This window comes from Vicugna pacos, chromosome 7, assembly GCF_048564905.1.
Source record: "Vicugna pacos chromosome 7, VicPac4, whole genome shotgun sequence".
NCBI lineage: Eukaryota > Metazoa > Chordata > Mammalia > Artiodactyla > Camelidae > Vicugna > Vicugna pacos.
In genome coordinates this window covers 25,782,579-25,803,456 of record NC_132993.1, presented here as the reverse complement: position 1 = coordinate 25,803,456, position 20,878 = coordinate 25,782,579, and the positions used below count along the sequence as shown (strand labels likewise).

Genomic DNA, 20,878 nt, shown 5'->3' with positions numbered 1-20,878 from the left:
TGTCACAGCAAATGCTTTGACAGCACTGGCAAGAGACAGCAAGCCTGCTGTTATTGTTGTTTTGTTTTTATTAAGCACCCACAAATGGGACATTAACATTGTCCTGAGTTAGCAATAAAATGAGGATTGTTCCTCTCAGGGAAGCTGCAAAATTTGAAATCAGAGACAGAACTCACATAGATCCTTTTCTTGAAAGCAGAGGCCTGACCCAGGATTGATTCATCTCTGTCAATTACATGTGAGGACCTGAATTGACCAGACTTTGCAGAAGTCAGGAATATGTGCGCTCCTGGACTGCAGTTTTCATTTTTTTGTTGGTTTGTCTATAAAAGGTGCAATCAAACACAGGATAAAGCTGTATCTCCCTCCATCCACCTAGGTTGCAAAATTCAGCGTTGACCTCTGTAAGCCACACTTAAGTTTTCCCTGGTTTAGTCAGAAAGTGGATCTATGCAGGCTGCAAGGAGGCAGCTAGTTTGAATTCCTGCACTTAAAGTTACGTGAAATATGAATCTGAATGTTCCTAGGCTTTGCCCAGCCTGTGGGGGCAACCAGAGTGATGCTAACATTGGTGTTAGCCCTGACTCGCGTAACTGGGCACTTCGGCCACTTTCTTTTGAGGCCTCTTCAGTTATTCCTGGGGCTCTCTAGGAGGGTGTAGAATGAGCTTAAGGACCAGCTGGCTCATACTCTTTGACTAAAGTTTCCTCTTTAATATCTACTGTCTAAGCCACTGGGTGGGGCGGGGTGGGGCTGTATCATCAAAGCCCTGCTGTGTAATACCCTTCCTGGGAATATGGATTCCCCAACAGCATTCTGCCTGGGTCCTGGCTCTTAATTTGGAAGCGGAACAAATCGTTTCTTGGGCTGCTTGGGAGCATGCGCTAGTCTGCCCTCTGTCACCCTCTCTATCTTCTGTCTCTCTACCCAGGCAACAATTTCTTACCTCCTCTTTTAGCAAAAAATTAAAATCCTCCATGCCTATCAATTCATCTACTAGATACTTAATATTTCCACATATTTAGCAAGGATACCTCAGCCCATGTAGGGGGCAGGTGGTAGAGCCAGGATTTAGATCCTAGTCTGTTCATAAAGTTTGTTCCAATATATTGTAGAGATTTATATTAGTTAAATGTTTCAGAACACAGGTGAAACACATGTCAGTTTGACTTGAATGGTTGTGAGATATGACCTGTCCAAACTAAACAAGTTAAATCCTCCCAGAGTTAAACGTTTTCATTTTGAGAATTGTTGGATTAAATTTAGTCTTTTTTCAGAGTCTAGAAAATCCCCCAGTGCCCAGTAAAGGGAAGGCTTCCCAGTGCTGGCTGCCGGCCATCGCTGCTGGGAACTTGAAGGCAGTGCTTGTCCTTAGGACAAGGAAATGCCCGTCAGCTCCCAAATTCTGCTGCATGGTCTCCGTATAATGTGAGTTATTCAAAACAACAACACTTATCACCCGTCATTTGGATTATAAAATCTATCTTATCACAATGTGGGCTGGTTGCTCATTTCTTATATATCTAAGAGACAAACGCATTCCTCTTTCCTTTTCCCTCTTTCTTACCTTTTTTCTTTCCCTCCCTTCCATCATACCCATTCCATGTTAGGCACTGCTCTCACGTGAAGTGGTGAGAAAGAGGATGGTATTGCGACAATACAGAGATGATACATTCATATTCCCCCAGCAGAGCCCAGGAAAGCAAAAAAATATTAGTTGAAATCTTTTCAGACTGCAAGGAAGAGACACACCCAGGGTCCCATCATCAGTGACTCTCAAATGGGAGTTCTCATCAGAATGATTTGTGGTACTTTCTTAATCACAAATGCAGCCCGGTAATTTGGATATTGAAAAGTCCTCACAGGCAGTGTTGACGTGGCCCCAGAATAAGCGTCATTGTCCTGCGTGATAAGAGTTGGTTTTAAATATTTAATGGCTCTTCTCTTGCACTGGGCCCGACTGTGGTCTTTGCCTTTATCTCCCTGCCTCTCACCCTCCTCATCTCCCCCCGCCACCCCGTACTGTCTACCTTCCTTAGGAGGAGGATCCGACTGGTTGGTTAGTCATTATTCACATTCAAATGAAAAGTATGGATTGAGTGCGTGACTGATCACAAACAGAGCGGCACTGGCTCAGGGGTGATTCTCTCTTGTGTTAGCAACAGTGAGGTTATTCAGACGAAGTGCATGTTTTTTTCAAGGTGCAAAAAACAACCTTAGTCCAGTTTTCTCATAAGATAGTGGTGTAACTGGAAAGTAATAGTGTAATTGCAGTCTCGTGACAGTGGAAACTTATGACATGTGTGTATGTAACAACAACAAAAAGGTACAAAACCATTAATGTGTCCATAACAGAGACTAGATATGTGGTCCTGGGGCTCAGAGGCAGAAGGAATGGGCTCTATGTTGGGATGAGGGAAGATGGAATCAAAACTTTCTTCTGATTTTTTCTCTTCTTCTTAACTTTTTTCCCCTTTAATTTCTTTCCCAATTTCATGAAAATTATCTGTTTCACCTTTCCTGTTCAGATCTTCTGTTTTCCCTTTTCTGGCCTCTCGGTCGTTTCCCACCTAGTTTAGCAGTGAGTCAGTTTCTGGCTCCTTACCTTGTTACCGTTCTCCACCTCGACATTTCCATGGGACATTTGTAAGATACATTTTGTCTTCTTCAGAGAAAGGAAGAATTGTAGTCCTTTGATGATTATGAAGGAGGTTATTTAATAACAATTTATTTTAAAAAAATGAATCTAAAAATGGAAAAATATTCACATATTAAAAATAAATATTTTCCTTTGTTTCTGAGAACTTGAATCTGAGTCTGAGTTCTAAATAATCTTGCCTTGACATTGGGGGGGGGGGAAGACATACTTTTAGAAGTTACTAATTAACCTGTTAAACCTAATGTAGCTTGAATTTCCAAATAGATTAAAACTAGATTTAGTTTCTATCTACATGACACTATCAATCCTGTCAACTGGTTTTTACTTCCAAGATTTAGTCTTAAATTCAGACTGGAAGCCGTTGTCTATAACTTTATCAGCTGTATCCCTTCTTGCTTCAGAAGTTTCAGTATTGCAGAAAAATTAACATTCAATAATTTATCTTTTAAATGGAAATCTTTTTTTTCCTTCAGGCTTTCTGGGTATGTCCAGTCTTCCTATCATTTAGGGCTGTAAGAACACTGTTAGGATCATCTGGTCCAGCTATTTCATTTTGTAATGAGGAAAGTGGGGCTCAGTAAGACTAAAAGCTTGCAAAGGCTTCACGCTACTGAAGTGTTTCAACCCTGGCTGCATGTTTGAATCACTTGGGGATGCTTTTTTTAAAAATGTGCATGTCCAGGTCCCACTGCTCGAGATTTAAATTTCAAGAGTCTAGGATGGGGTCTGGGACTCTGGTATTGTTTGGTGCTCCCCACAGCACTTGCATAAGGATGAAACTACTGCTCTGCACTCTGCCGCGTCACTTCAGCTAGATTCAGTTGGCTCCAGGGACTATTATTTCTTAATGACCTAAATCTACAAGACAGAGCGGAGGACATGCAATGGCCTGGGTAGTGAAAAGGATGGGGAAATAAGTTAGACACAGACCTCACTGGTAAGCAGATTGCTGCCCGTATGAGTGAGGACTGGTACACAAAGAACTAAATGGCCAAGGCAGTGCCATCGGTAAGTGCTGTTGGAAAGATGCAAGATCAAAAAAATGGGACTCTTCAGGGAGACAGATATAGTTGGATTGTTTCAAGGTTCTAAAGCTGGATGGAACACTTAGGAAAGCTCTACCAACTTTTTTGTGGGAATTCTCTGTTCTCAATACAAGTTCTGTATATTTGTATATATAGCCAGAATAAATCATTACTTTTATTGTATGGATATGTAAAACCTGAAATATATTTTCCACTCTTTGTCTTGCCATTTTACTCTCTTAATGGTGACTGTTGACAAATTGGTCCTGAGTACCACAGACATCACTTTTCCCTTGATGAATAACACTTTTTGCATGTTATATCAGAACTTTCAGCCCACTCTAAGGTTATTAAGATAATTTTCTGTGTTTTCCTCTAAAAGCTTTAGTATTCTGTTCACATTTAGATCTACACTCTATTTAGAACTGGCTTGTGCTTATGGTGTGAAGTAGGGAATAAAGATTCATGTACTCCCATAAGGATATTCGGCTGATACAGCACTGTTTATTGGAAAGGCCATCATTTTAACTACATAGTGGTTTTTCCGTCATAAATCAAGTAACCGTATATGTATGGATGTCTGGTGTCTACAGCTTTGTTATTGGTCAAGATTGTCTTAACTTTTCTTTGCAACTCCATTTAAATTATAAAACCCGCTTGTTAATTAATACACACACACACACACACACACACACAATCCAACCCATCTGGGATTTTGATTACGATTTCATTGACTCCATAAAACAATTTGGTGAAAATCAACATCTTCACCAGACTGAGTCTTTCCATTAATATGATGTTTCCCACCATTTTAAGGTCTATCTAATTCTCTCAAGAAAAGTTTAAAAATTTTTAATATAGACGTTTTACATGTCATTTATTAGATTTACTTGTATTTGATATTTGCTGCTATTGTGTTATGTTGTTTTAAGTTTCATTTTCTATTGTTTGTTGCCCATGGAAATACAGTTAAGTTTGTGTATGGCTCTTGTATGCAGTGACTTTGCGACATGCACTTATTAATTCTAATCATCTGTAAGTTATTTCTGATATGTTACATGCTCAATCATGTAAGTTGCAAATGATGATGATATCATTTTCTCCTACCCAATCTTCAGGACTTTTTTTTCTTTTTCTTACTTTATTGTAAGTGAATAAAGTACATAGCCGTCCCGTTCAGTGTTAGATAGAAATGGTCATAGTAGGGTGCTTTATCTCATTCTTTGTCTCTAGAAGGAAAGCTTTCAAGAAATCATCCTTAAATATGATGTTTACTGTGGACTTTTAAAGATAATTCATCAGAATAAAGTTTTGTTTTTGTTTTCCACGAACTGGTGTTGAATCTTATCAAATGATTTTACTGTATCTATTCAGATGGCCATATGATTTCTCAATACCTTTTATATATAAAAATAATCTCTGGCATCTTGCCCGTGTAAAGATAAAACACCTAATAACACTAGGTACTGATATATGCAAGAAGATTCGGAGTTTTATCACCATTTGTGAGATATATCTAAAATGTTGTTAAAATTTCAGTTCTGATTAAATACATACCAAAGCATATGTCTCTGCTTCATGGAAGCCTTGAACAGATAAGTTCCAGCGTTGGGGTTTTGGCTAAGATGTATGTTACTCCTTTGTAGGGAAACAGGCTGCGTTAAATCCGTTCACATTGCTGAACCTTCTGCCAAACTCAACTGACAAGTATTACACGTACAATGGCTCCCTGACGTCTCCTCCCTGCACAGACACTGTTGACTGGATTGTTTTTAAAGATACAGTTAGCATCTCTGAAAGCCAGGTAATCTTGGAAATTCAAACACATGAAGTAATTTGAAGCAATTTAAAAAGTTACTTTCTAAGCTTCACTGCAGAGCATCTATTTCAATGCACTTACTGATCCCTTTGAAGTAGATATGTTAAATTACATGTTAAATGGTCTTCTTTCCAGTTGGCTGTTTTTTGTGAAGTTCTTACAATGCAGCAGTCTGGTTACGTCATGCTGATGGACTACTTGCAAAATAATTTTCGAGAACAACAGTACAAGTTCTCTAGGCAGGTGTTTTCCTCATACACGGGAAAGGAAGAGATTCATGAAGCAGGTACGTGTTGAAATACACTTTTTCTACAATTCCTATAGATTCTGTGTTGGAAGTGGTACTGTGATGTAATGGAAAATATATAAGACGTAGATTTTTGGAAATATTTTGATGATAGCTTTGTAGCTTTAGGTAAGCTGTTTAACTTCTCTGAACCTCAGTCTCCATATTTATAAAACGCCAATTTAAAATATGTGCGCTTCCCCATGTAAACAACCCCATTTTGCAGATAAGAAACACTGAGATTCAGTAAGGGAGGTAGGTTTTAAAGCCACACACACACCCCTCCAAATTCACTTTGTAGCTTCTGCCTTCACCAACAGCTATACGAGAGGAATGAATAAGGGGTGAGGGCTTCGGATCCGCTGGTTAGGATGATTAGGGAGTCTCCGTGGGAGAACCACATTTGACCTGAGTCGTGATGCGTGATTTGGGTTTTAAACAAGTGCTCATCTCTGTGTTGGCAGCTCCCAGGGAAGCCTAGTGCCCAGTAAGGATTGAAACCAAAGGCACTGAATTATTAATGAATAAAAAGTGAGACTTTCGCCTAGTTTCCTTCTTTGAAAGAAAAGAAGTTTGTCCTTGTCAAGTAGGCAATGGAGAGGAGGCAGAGGGAAAGTCTCTGGAGTGGCTTCTCTGCCTTTTGAAGCCGACACAGCTGTCAGAAGCCTTTGAAAACGTCCAGGGGACACACTCAGTTGCATCTGCTGACTTGTTCTTTTCAGTTCACACTGAGGGTGCACTGGTTCATGAAAGAAATAGTTGAAGTGGCCTTTGCTTTGGAGATGGAAAACCTTTCCAAGTACATGGTCTTCTTTGATCCCAGCCCTGCAATGAATTTTGGGGCATGTATAATATTAATTCAATAACTGCCTGCTTTTGAAGATTAGGCATTAAAACAGCATGTTTTTATTGTTTCAGTGTGGTATTTGGGAGAATTGTTTATCCTTTAACAACAACAACAACAAAAAAAAAAACCCAGAGCACAAGACAAGTGATGAATAGCTGCATTTAATGTGACATTGTTTTGAATTATATTGCCGCAAAGTGAGGAAATTTAATTATATTTCTACCAGCAATGCTAAATACTAAAACTTCCTGTCTAGTAAGTAATACACAATTAATTAGAAAAAATAAACAATTTAACCATCTCTTTTTCTAAAATATAAATGACCAAATAACAAAATAAATAAATATGATTCTTTTTCTGTCATGTACTTTTATCAACTGTAGTTTATTAAAAAACCCCAGGGTCTTCCACTGCTTTCAGAATAAAATCCAAACAGTTTGTCATTACATGCTAAGACCTGTTTGGTACTCACTGGTCTTAGAGCTTATCTTCCCCAGCCAGCTTTGTCCCTCGTCCCGAACTCTGTGAGGTCCCCTGAAATGGGCAGACCACGCTCTCCCAGGAGGCACTTGCACACGCTGTTTCCCCTCCATGATATGTTCTTCCCTGCTGTCTTCGTTTGCTCATCTCCTCCTTCTTTAAGACTCAAGTAGACCACTGCCTCCACTGGGGAGCCATCTCTGATTCTACTTCCATCCCTACCAAGTGTGACTCTGGCACAGCCACAGGAGTGTGCACTCGTGAAGGTGCCGTGCCCAGCGAGTACAAGGTGAACGATGCCCGTGGGAGTTGTGCCGTGTGCCCGGGAGCCTCCTATATTCCGCGCATCCAAACTTCCTAGCAGCTACCGTTGTATGATATTGTCTGTTTCCTTAACTGTCTCCTCCACCACTCTCTGAGCTCCAAAAGGAAGTAACCAAGTCTTTTATCACTTTACCTCCATTGCTGGGCCAAAGTAAAGCTCTCATTCATCAAATATTCACCAAATAACTGAAAGAATCCATTTCCTTATCATAAAAATGTGACAGGCTATGCTTGACGCATGCCTCTTGCACCATTCAATGCATAAACCCATATGTAGTTCAGATTTAATGTAGAAAGCTATTGTTTTCAGAGTTAAGTCATGAAGGCCAGAAGTAATCGTAACAAAAAACAGTAATAGCTCACAGGTGTCATGTGACCCAGTGTGTTCAGCCAGGCATTGTCCTTATGGTCCTCAGTTTACAGTTTGGCAAGTTGATGTTAAGTGCTTACCCAAGTTCACAGAACTGTAAATGGCTGGAGTCAGTATTTGAACCAGGTCTTCCTGGTTCTAGTGACTTCCAAGCTCTCCCCGTGATGTTTTATACTTACAAAGGAACATAATTTATGCTTATATAATTTTATAATAAAGACTGATGACTTTAATGACATGTCAGATTTATAAAAGAATTGTCTTGGCTTTTTTCAAACAGTAGAACAATTGAATTCTTGCATTTTCCATCATGAGTACTGGCATTCACCAAGCACTTGTTTTCCGTGTGCATATTCCCGTGATTTTTTTTTCTTAATGGATGCACTGTCTCCCTTCTTGAGCTGAATTTGAAATAAGAGTTGAGGATTGCATTTGTGTTCAGGATTTAATCTTTATAAAATTTTATCTGAAAATGTTTTTATTACATGAACATTATAAAAAAAAGTGGAAAATACAGATAAGCACACAGAAGAAAATAAAAATTTCCTGTAACGTCATTACCCAGAGATAACTGCTATGGGAATTTTGAGGAATATCCTAGGCTTTTCTCTTAAATTAAAAATATATTATTATGTCTCACAAAAATGAGGCTGTACTACATTTATCTGTTAACTGATTTTGCTTTATTTAATGATATAAATGTATCATTAATACACCATTCTTAATTTTATGCACTATTCCATTTATAATCAGAGCAGCTTATTAAATCGGTTTCTCAGTTTTGGACATTCAGATTATACTTATATATTTTGCCTTTATAAATATCTAACATCCTCATTTTGACCAAGAGAGAGGTAAGAGGTGGCATAAAAATTCTCAGAATTCTGCTCTCAGTAAATGTTGTAAAAAATATATATTTTGCAAAATACATTGCAAAGAATAGCAAAAACCACATGAGGCCTGCATATCCATGTCAACTTCTTGAGGGTGGAAATCAAGCTGTATTCATTTTTGCCTTCATAGCAGAACTCATAGTGAGTGAATGCGTGCTTTACCAGAACTTCAGTCCTCTATTTTTGCATTTTTATGTAGCGCTGCCACTTATTAAAAGGCATTTATTTTTGGCCTCATGGAATGGACTTCGGCTTTTCTAAGGATCATGGAATTTAATAGAACCATCTGATCTTGAAGGAGCTGGTAAAAGCTGTCTTTTAGTGAATAAGCACTCTTTGTGAATATAACCATACAGACACGACGGGCGTGTGGAGCCGGAGAAGCCCAGCTCTGCCCCGTGCCTTCCAGGCACAGGATGCTTCCCGCTGGCCCCTTATCCTACCTGAGAGACCCTCACTAGAAGCAGGACCTCCTGAGGCACTGGGGGAAGAGCTTAAGCTTTTAAAGTCCAGGCAATTTCTGGTTTCAAACCCCAGTGCAAATACTCATTACTTTTATGAAAATTCTCAAGTTGTTTAATTCCTCTAAACCTCAGTTTCTTCACCTATAAAATGAGAGATTAAATTGGCCACCTTGTAGGGGTGTTGTGAGGCTTAAATGAGCTGAAGTTTGCAAAGCAGTACTGTTTCTTGAAAATAATGCGCTCCGGACACATAGCTACTGTTACTGCAGTGTGTGTGTGTGTGCGTGTGTATGTGTGTGTGTGAGATGTGTGTGCATCTGTACGTATGTATATGTAGAGGGGGCAAACTGTCACCTCGAGTATTGGGTACTATTCAAGTTTTCCATGTTTAAGGCTTTTGTTTGTTGAATAGAATTATAAATGCACTTTAAATCTCATTTGCTAGCGTGGTAATATACTTAATACAAACTTAAAAAAAAAACCCATGGAATATAAAATGCTTTTCAAGGCCAGGTAGCATGAAAGGAGTGTCTTTATAGCCTAATGTTGTCTTTGAGCTATGAGAAACTTTCTGTAATTTCTTGAAAAATGTCATGATGAATTATGCATCAGTAGTCTCACCTTCTTGAAGGTCAGTAGTTGTAAATAGCGTTCATTAAGGTCACATGTAAATTACCACTGCATTCTAACTATATGCAGAAAAATGACATGACGATTATGTGCTTCTCAGAAGATTGTGTGTCATAAACTGAACTGTTGGAGAAGTTACCGTGTGTTCCTAGAGAAAATGGACTGAATTAAGTAGAATTTGGAAGTTGTTGGTTTTTTTTTTTTTTTGGTTTTTTATCTGAAGGGAATGGCATGTAGCATTTAGAAGTGCAGAACAGTGACAGATCATTTCTAGGTATTATTTTTAACATTTGTGGCAGTCTTTATATTACTTTCATTAAGATCTGCTACCCCCTGAGGGAGAATTACCACCTTAATATTGGTTGTCCTCTGAGTCTGTAAATCTTCAAGTTCCTTTCATAATAGTCATCAAATTACCTGTCTGAATGCCTTTTAAAATGAGGCTCATAAACCTCAAGCAAGGATTTATCAGTGGTGGGTTTATCAGCGTGCATTCGCGGAAGGACTTCTTTTGTGGGCTGTGTGGAACCGTACTAGACCGCAAGACAGTGGGAAATACTGGGTCAGAACCTAGCCACGTCTCGGGTAATTGTGACATTCTCTCTGCTACTCCCCAAGAGTCACCACCCTATCTTTTCACCCCTGCTTGCATTTTTGCTTATAATCCATGGATCTAAAACTGGACCTGCTCCCTCAGAGTAAGTGTCCCTTCTTCCAAGGTGGGCGCATAGAACACAAAGGCGGAAGGAAACTCAGGCCTCCCCTTGACCACCGACACGAACTTTCATCATTAGCTGATCACGAGACGTAACGCAGCCAGAGTCGTCATGTTCTCCTCGTGCTTCTCGTGACACCTGAGCTTTGCTATTAATCTTTCGGGACTTGCTCTGGGAGTCCTGCTCACTCCTGTGTGACAGGTAGTCACTCTTCTCATCCGTTCCCACCAGCGATGAGAGCGGAAATGACTTTGTGTCAACTAAGGTGGTGAAGCTTTTATAACCCTTAGTGGGAAAACGTGTAATTTTGAAAAGTACGGACGACCTAGTTTGGTCTAAGTGGCAGAATTTTGAAAAATTTCTTTTACATCCTCTGTAAATGGAGTCTGGGATTTGGAAACTAAAGGCACTCGTTGCATTTACTAGCTCACTGAATTCGAGTAGAGGCTATCAGAGGAGCGGTCTTCCTAAAGGAAGAGACAGAACTGTCTTTATTTGTATGTCCAAGGGTACCTGGAACTGACCAGATGAGAACTGAATGTTAAAAGTAAGTTTCTAAGTAAGAACACTTATCACTCTCTTAAAAAGGAGACCATATCCTCATTCTTTGCATGTAAGGATCCTTTGCATTTGTTCTGAAGCACTGACCTGTATTCTGTGTGACTTGACATAGACGCCAGATTTGTCACAGTCTGGCTCATGACCAAGGGCTTGCAGGAACCAGATTCTGCTTCTTGACCAATGTCCCTTAAAGAATCAGTAACCACGACCCAGATCACATGTAGCTTGTAGAAGGGAATCAGAGCATGCAATGAAAGCATGCAAGGGAATGGGACCTCAGCATGGTTCTGAACTCCCCCTAATCAAGGAAATTATATTTTCGTTACTATTTTATTTATATCTATTGGTAGCTTGTATTTGGTGTCTTGAGTGTATGTTGATCTGGAACACCCTTCTTGGTTTTCAATCCAGGTACTTTATAGAGTGTGTGTCCTTCTGATAAGGTAATTAAACCAATTTCAATAGAAAATACAAGGAAAACCTGGGAAATTTAGTGCAAATTAATAACCTATTCCATGGTCATTACACAGCTTTATATTTGAACATCAAGTACTGTGTATGGAATTAACTAGATGGTCTGTTAAAAGGTCCAGTCGTACCTTATTGAAGGGCAATCTTTGGCAAGATCACAGACTTGATATGATCTGTACTGATTTTCTTTATACTGATTTTTCTCTTGAATACATTCTAAAGTCTATATCTTTGTGTATCTTTTTAGTGTCTTATGAAGTTCTGTATTTCAGAATCTAAAAGATAAGATTCAGCCGAATCTTTATAGCCTATTACTAAGCTATGATTATCAGTAAACAAAAAGGGTGTTTTACAAAATGAATTTCTAATTATAATGCGATTTTAAATTATTACACAAATTGCCAGTAACCTTTTATAGATATATAAAGAATAAAGCATAGGAATTAAAACCTGCTGGCAAGGAAATACGAATTTCTTTTTAGAGTCCTGCTTTATATTAATGCTGATTCTTAAAATTTGAAGTACCTGCTGATTTCTACTACCAAGATGCGAGATAAACATAGACATCTGACCAAAGTAGTTTGTACTATTTAGGAAGTAGTCCCTTGGGCATTTTACAGATAAGAAGTTAATGTTTTTCACAGCTTCTCAGGTTTTTGTGTTTTATGTGCATACATAAAACCTTAATGCGTTTTAAGAGTTTCTTCTTTGAGGAAGAGATAGTTCACTTGAAATCATTCTAATTCTATAAAAATGGGATTGATTTTAGGAGAACAAAGTCTACAAATGAAATTGTCCAGAATCACTTTCAACTTTCTGAAAATAACTGGGGTTCATTAGAAGCAAGAGGGAGGCAATCCTGTTCCTCCAGTTTATGTGTCTCATTTTTGAGATGATTTGGTGGTCTTCTGCCATCTGGTGGACACTAATAAGAGTGGCGCTAGATAGAGTAACAGTGATGTAGTCCAGACCTCAATTAGAATACACTTTCTAATTCTGCATTCATGTTTTTTGATAATGGAATAATTGTCCTCTTATTCCTAAAAGAACACCCCACCCTACATCCTCAATGAACAAAAACAACATTATAGTTTTAACAGTGAAAAATTCTGTCTCTAATTCATAAAAAGTTATTCATACATTTATTTAAAGTATATAATGTATATTTTTCTGAATCATTTATATACCACTGCTAACATAGCATAACATATGCTAAAAGTTCTATTATTAAAAACCGCACAAAAATTTGTTTCAATTTGTAAGGTTGGTTGTTAGTTTTGGGTGCCCTCCTGTGTTCATGAGAAAAAACTACAGACTGTGAGAGACAAAGCTTTTTGGTCGCATTGTGATGCTGCTGCTTGCTTGCTTTTGTTGAGTCCTTGAAATAGTTTTGGTAACAATAACGGTTGGTTGACTTAAGTCAACTGCACAGTCTCATCTAGTGCTTTTTGTAACTTCAGGTGTCCCCTGAAAGCGAAGTCTGGATTCCACGAATGTAATCATTCTTCTGGCCTTAGAGACCCTTTTCTCCCTCTCTTTGGCGAATCTACCTGGCCTGTGAAGAGATTATATTTATTGTCTTGCTCCGTTAGCACAATATCATGAGTTTTATCATTTCTATGCTCACAGTTAGTCCAAATTATCACATTATGAATGTATTTCGGAAAGAATCAGAGTCCTCTTCCTGATGGGGCTGCATTTTTGGCATGATTCCCAGCATAGGCTTCAGTTCATTTTAAGAAGTCCCAGAACGATCTTCAAAATACTGTTTTTCCAGCTAAGACAAGCAAATCTTCTAATTCCCTAAAATTAATTGCTTAATCTATTTATGATGCCAAAGTGGGATTTTTATTGTCAGCAGGTCTGAAAAATACTGAAATGATAGTTTTTAGTAGTTCTTCTGTGGTTTTCTCTGGTAGGGAATTTTTGATTACTTCAAGGATTTTAAAACAACAAAATGTCTGATCATAGACCATCTTTTATCGTTGAAATTCTCCTCATTACTCCAAACTAGAATAATAAAGACACCATAAACTTGGAGATAGCCTTTGTTCCTTTATTTATGAAAATGAATTTGTACGCCAGATCTATTCAAGACAGTGTTCTAGGCAGTAGAGAAATTAAAAAAAAAAAAACTCCGGTTCTTATGTTTATAATCTACTAGGGGAGTTAAGAATTGTTCAGAAAAGAAAAGTATGAGGGAACACGCAATTAATGCAATAATAGTGGTAAACACAAGAGGCAACTGAAAATGACAGAGATCACATCAGCAGAGATCAGACTGTGCCGAAGAGAGGAGGCAGCACCTGATGGAGACCTTTCCTGGGTGGGAAGATGGGACTTGAGCAGATGGAGGTAGGAGGGAAGGAAGAAGTACTTCAGGTACAGGAAATGGCATGAATAAAAGTGCCACAGTGGGAAAGTGTCACTTTTTAGCCTTTACTAAAATACAACAGAAATTTTCATAGAATGTGCTACTTGTTAAAATCCTAGAGTCTGGCTGTTCTATCAATAAGTGCACTTTTTTTTTCCCCTCTGAAGTCTGTAGTTCAGAACCAGAAAATGTTCAAGCTGACCCGGAGAACTATACCAGCCTCCTTGTGACATGGGAGAGACCTCGAGTGGTTTATGATACCATGATTGAGAAGTTTGCTGTGCTGTACCAGCGGTTGGAGGGAGAAGACCAGACCAAGCACGAGTTTCTGACTGACGGCTACCAAGACTTGGTAACTATCAGATCGGTTGTTTCATATATTGAAGACATTCTAGTTTAATTTTCAGGGTAAGAATTTACAAATAATTGTGTATCATTGCCTTTGATGACTTTAGACTTTGTATGAAGCTCTCTAGTCGGAGACGGGGAAGCAGAAGCTTTATTTAATTATGTCAAAACTTACAATGATTTACACCAGGTTCTTAACTTATGGTTTGAATTACACGGAGACCTTGACTTTGCCAACAACCGCATTGTAGAATAAACACTTACAGTAGAGATTTACGTACTGGAGACCATCTAGGGGAGTCTCCTTTATAAAGAAAGGAACTCAAAGAACAGTTAAGTACTTTGTGCTCTCACACCTGGGGAAAGAACTGGGACTGGAATCTCAGGCTCTGATACCGTCCTGTGTGAAACAGCTCCCCCGTCATACTCTACTAGCACAAGGAGCACAGAGTGGGGACTAGAGTAGGGGACTTGAATGTCCTTTTCTTTGCATCAGATGCTCAAGTAACATGTGAAGTCAACTGAGTCAGTACTTTCAGGACACGAGGCAAGTAATCCTCAGGGAAAGATCCACCTCTGCTTCCTCCCTCCCATGCACAAGAATGAAAGACAACGAAGTACAGATTCCTTCTGTGATCTGAGCATCTCAGTATTAAACTTTGTCTTGGTAGAGCAGTGTTGGGGTGTAGTTGAGAAAACTCCATCTAGGTGTGGCCCAAGAATGACCTCACTGTAGGTCCAAGACGCTGACCTCTGAGTACAGACGGCAAGAGTCCCGCAAGTCCCAGCAACCTGCATTTAAGCAAAAACTGTCTTTGTTATCACGGTGTTGAATGTCATATAAACAAGACAGATGAAATTTGTAATAACTCTTTAATTGGGTTGTCTACCGCAGAGACAGTGTGAATTGGGAAAGTTGTGGAATCTCTGGGAATATACTATTCTTCATTCCATAATGATGCAAAGAAGATAATCATTCTAGTCCTGTCTGGCTTATACATTGTTAAAATAAAAGAGAGAAATTCATTTTTCACATTTTGCCCCTGGCAAATGCTACAGGTTTGTTTGCCGAAAACAATAATCTACCGTTCTGGTTACTCATTTATGAATTTGATCAATCCCAGTTAAAAAATAAAGAAACTTTCTCAAACCAGATCTGATTTTTAAAAAGAAAAATTAAAAAGCCTAGTTTTCCAGTATCTTCCTAATTCACAAATATCACAAGTTCAACTTAACAACATCGCATAAACTTTTTTCTTAGGTTAACGAAATGAAAATAGTTTCTATGAACAACTGAGAAAAACTTTTCTAAGGACAGAGGTCTAGTATGTTAGTACTCCTGTGAGAACAACATATTTGTATAGTTACTGCCATCTTTCTTTTAGGGTGCTATTCTTAATAATTTACTACCCAATATGAGTTATGTTCTTCAAATCGTAGCCATATGCACTAATGGCTTGTATGGAAAATACAGCGACCAGCTGATTGTCGACATGCCTTCCAATGACCCTGGTAAGTGCTCTCCTGATGTGCCTTATAAGTGAGGCTAGTTTAATTTCTGAATGTGTTGGTGCTTTCTCTCTGACTTTGTATTCTTTTGGCCCAAAGGCAAAACGATTTTCTTTTTAATCTGGATCATCAGGAAATTTTGTAAAGCATAGAATCCAGTTTTTTATTCAGCAATTTTGGTACAAAACAATAAGTAAGTTTACTCTTAATATTGAAGTTTTCTATTTGTAAAGTAAGAACCGCAAAACCGATTGCAATGTCTGTACTGGTCATCTGATGAAAACTGCTGACTAAATGTAAAGACTGTTATTTTGGATGATGGAGAGTTGGTTTCACTTGTGTCTTTTCCTCTTTCAGCCCACAAAGCATTTTGTAGTAAGTATATCATGATCCTAGGATCATGTGAGGTTCTTTGAAATATCTACAAAGCATCTCAAAAGTTTATCTTAGATATTTTAATCCACTCTTGTAATTTGGTGGCGAGGGGGAGCTTTCCTCTTAGATTTGCCAGTATTATTTCACAGGAGCAAACAAAAAGTGTGTTTCTAATCGTATTTTATTTGCATGCCTCTTCTCTAAGTATTATGGGAAAATCTTTGATCTCAAAGCATATGCAGTAATTGAATGAAGTTCAGTTAAGTGAAAGAATGAAGCTGACCATCATAATTTGACTATTTACAGATTTACATACGAAAGTCTTCCTTTTGTTAGTGTAAGCAGTCTTGAAGTAATAGAGTTTTATATGTATGTGTATATGTATGTGCGCATATATACGTTTATATATCATGCAGACACATATTCATAAATGTAAATATTCTTTGATCATCCCTACGATGAGGCTACTCACTGAAATTTTCACGAGGTGTTAATGGCAGTGGTTACAAGTGATACTAATTGTTGCCTATTCCACTTTTATGTACAGAAGGAAAACTGATGTATATTGGCTTGCATTTGTGATCTATATGCCATAGCAGGACTTTATTATGAGCTTGTTCACTGATTACCTCATCATGGTGGTTCTCACTAGCTGAATTTTTCAGTTAAAGAATGTATATCAAAGCATTAGATGCTAGATTATGTATCCTTTTCAGCAGGCTACAAAACTTGCCAAGATGTTTCCCAAGTTGGAACACTGATGGCTAATGAATATTACTACTGTCATGATGGCAGTATCATTATTTAATAATATTTCTTATGACCTGCCTCATGGCCTGGGTATAACCATCTTTCCTATTGCTTTTATTTAGCATTGTTTTTCAAAATCAGGTTGTAATTAAATGGAACATGAGCTCTAAGTTTTATTGAAAGATGAGTATCAAGTTAACTGACCACGGTTTCAGTAATACTATATCACGCTCCTCCATTGAATGTCATCCCTCACCAGAGTTTCCCATATTTATCCACCCCAAAAATTACATCTTTAGCAGGACGCTGTTGACTGTATTGGCCAATATCATATGTGCACTGATTAAATATGACATATAAAAATCTCCTCTACTCCTACTGTGTACTTTAGGATATGAATTACATTGCGTACATTCACTTAATTTTACCATCCTGGTTTAATTATACCAATCTAATTTTTGAACATAAAACAATTTCCCAGGAGTTTCCAAAAAATAATTTTAGCTATTTATGTTGTGTGCTTTCATACTGTAAACTATGCTGGAAGTTTAGACTTTCCAGATTTTTTCCTTTTTGTCTTTTGAGAGAGAAGCTTATTGCATATGAAAAAAGCAGATCAAGTGTCTTTTCTACAGAAGTGATTTCTGAGTGATCCTTTTAGACTGACTCGATGTTGGCACAACGTACAACGTTCTTCTATCATTTGTAGCACTTTCACATTTGTACAAAATAACAAATATTATAACTTAATTTCTATTTATTCAAAGGATCAGGACACCATTGAACTAATGAGATGCTAACTTGGAAACGTCGTTTAATCTCCATGGATGTCCCTTAGAGCAGTTTGTACAGGAATGATGTTTTACTAAAAGATTGTATTTAACTTGATATTCTTCTGTGATATTACTCTTAAAAGCCAAAAGTTTAAAACTTAGTTTATTCTTTAATTATTTCTACCAAAAAGTCCTTCATCAAAAACCAATTTACCCAAAGTTTGAGGCCTTGCTCTTTTTATAAGGAAAATATTAATTCTCTTAGAACTCACTCTTTCTGATCGTAAAGACTGCAATGGCATTTCAATCCATATATTTTCAATTCATTTTTGAAAGTACATTATCTTAAATATTGTTTCTGTGGTAAATGTATCACAGTAAAAGTCTTGACAGCAGTCCTGTCTTGTGGTTTAGTGTGATAGTACTTATCAGATTTGTAAATTTTATGATTTATGTGGTTAGTATAGATGTAAGAGGCTTTTGAGTTTGCCCCTTATTTCATGATTTTTATTAGTACCATTTCATCCTGTTAATCGTGTTGTTTCATTATCTTAGTAACAGTGTAATACACCTTGTTGAATTAATCTGTTATTATTTGGGATAAGCTGTTTTCTAAATGTTGTATTGTTTGTTGCTTTTGTTAAAAAGAAATGAAGGAGGTTATTTATAATTGCCTTCATTCTTTCAGTCACAGATTTTAAATATTCTAATATTCAAATATTTTAAATATTCTAATCAGTATCTATGAAGGAAAAAAATCACTCTTCCAAATTGTGCATTTAATTTGGGCTAATTTGATTAATTTATTGCTTGTGAATTTCACTACATTTGTTGTTGTGTACAACAGTATTACCATAAATGAGTGTCCATTACATATTATTATAAACTGCTGTTTTAAAATAAATGCATAAACTCACATTCAGAAAGAATTTAATTTTGTTAAGGAAACCTTTTAAAGGTTAAACAGAAATGGATATTCTTTTCAAAAGCTTTTTAGAAAATTGTATTTATGAGTGAACAATTCATAAATATAATTATTTTGTTGCAACTAAAATAGTTATGCTCATTTCTGTAATGTAGATCAAATTATTATATAGCTATAGAGGACAGTGTTTAAGTACATGTTTTAGGGCCTTGATAATTGTATGTGTTAAATTTAAATGCATGGCAAATTAATTTAAATGCAACACATTTTCCTGTTTTGTGTGCTTTTCAGTTGCATAATAGTTGTCTTTGTTAAATTGCTATACATCTGTGCTTATTCTGTCTATACTACACTATGCTATGCGTGTTATTACATAATGACATTTAAAATCACAGTTTAAAAAGACTGCAGTCTACATTGCTTTTACCTTTTGCACTGTGAAACTTGGCTTATCTTTGAACAATTAAATAAGCCATGCTTGCCAATCTACATCAGTGTTGCTTTTTTGTGTTGTGGAGTATTAATGTGTGACTAACATGCTCTTTTAGAAAATCTAACATTGCGTGTGTCCCAGAGCAAAGCCAGAATGGTCCAGTAGCTTTTGTTCAGTTATCACATAAATGTGAATTTTACATGTTAACTCAAATATATATATATCTATCTATCTATAGATAGATAGATAGATAGATAGATAGATAGATAGATAGATAGATAGATATAGATATAGACAGTCTTCACTATTGGACTTTTTGTGGCCTTCATGGAGTCTATTTTGATGAAGTGAGAATTGTCGATTCTGGAAACCAGTATAATTTTTGGACTGTTAAATATATCAGTAGTGCCTGAGTCAGACCAGTGGCCCCTAAAACATTGGTCATTATTTGCAAGGAAACAGCAGGTTAAGGGTACCCATTGGGAGGTCTTGTGCCAAGCACCAGAGCTAGACCTTGAGTGCTGTGAGCTCTCAGACCCAGAAGCATGGCTCAGATTCTCCAGACAGATAAAAACTGTCTTTCAAAATTGTTCTGAAGAGGCTCAGCAAAAGACTTCTGGATTATTTGGAGTGGGGCTGTTGAAGTGTTCCAGGGCAACCCCAGAATTTCAGTTGGTTCAAATGATCTAAGTCTGGTAGGAAACCAGAATGAAGGTCCTTCGGAGTGGGTTTTTACATACCAACATGAAGGCATCCGTGGTTGGGGTGTTTGCCCACGAGAGCACTATGAAACCAAGAGGGAGTAAAGGCTGCCTGAGTCCATTATTCATTCTGCATCCAGGGCCTAGGACACCACCCAAAGGAAACTTCTTAATTCTTATTGCAGCAAATAGTAAAACAGTTAACAGCGGAACTCACTGATTCTGATATCCTGTAGAGGGAATGACCGGGTACAACTATCTGTGTTAACTTAATAGTTAAGTTATGTAATCTGTATAGTTAAATTATGCTCCGGTAAATGGATAAAAGTTAATCAAACGCAATACACACAGAGAATATTGAAAGCAAAGAAGACCAGTCCTCAGTGTGATAATTATGTCTACCCCACCCCACCTCTGACAATTAATAAGAAAATTACTTTTGTTTATTAGAAGTATGAATTTAGGTGAAGTTAGGCCACTTAAAAAAAAGTTTTTAGAACACTTCCTTAAGCATGGTGAAGAGAATGGACTATCATTGAGACAGTTTTCTGTAGCCTCTTAACAGAGAAATATACAATATATGATACATACAATGTAGGTATCACTAGCAGGTATTTGATTATGATTTTCCCTTAAACGTTAAAGTATTTTTAAAATACATGAAAAAGAGTGTCTGCATTTAAAAGCCTTCTCAGTAAAATTATGCATTGTCTCGTGCTGAATTTGAAGGATTTCCCATGCATGAACTTCTCTAATTGTAGTTTCTAGAAAATCATATTGAAGGTTCTTTTTATTTGTCTTTCACAGCTTAGTGACATCTCATTTTTAAATTCACTTGTTTGGGTTTCCTGAGAGGTTACAGAGACACAGCTCTTTCAGACTGTTGAGGTCACTTTAATTTGAAAATATAAAGAGAAAAGAGCATGAAAAAGTGTGAGGGAAAAAAGTTTCATAGAGATAAAAATAGAACAAGGAGAATACTAATGACTCAAATGAAAGTGTCCAAACTCCTTCATGGCCAGTTTTAACAACAACAACAAAAAATAATAATTAAGAGTTAAAAAATTAAAGCTCTGATTTTTTTTCCAGTGAATATTTTTATTTTTATAGCACCGAAAATTGTCCAGGGTAAGTAACTTTAAAAC

At 37.3% G+C, this 20,878-nt stretch overlaps 1 protein-coding gene across 3 annotated transcripts in view; it reads left to right on the top strand.

Annotated features, from left to right (window-relative positions):
- PTPRZ1 (protein tyrosine phosphatase receptor type Z1) overlaps positions 1-20,878 on the top strand; it is a 162,776-nt gene that overhangs the window by 94,434 nt on the left and 47,464 nt on the right. For all 3 annotated transcript variants that reach the window (XM_031674223.2, XM_031674222.2, XM_072964593.1), the window contains exons 7-10: positions 5,331-5,488; positions 5,639-5,789; positions 14,087-14,271; positions 15,653-15,779. In XM_031674223.2, coding sequence (XP_031530083.1) covers positions 5,331-5,488; positions 5,639-5,789; positions 14,087-14,271; positions 15,653-15,779 — 621 coding nt within the window. The remainder of the gene's footprint in view (positions 1-5,330; positions 5,489-5,638; positions 5,790-14,086; positions 14,272-15,652; positions 15,780-20,878) is intronic.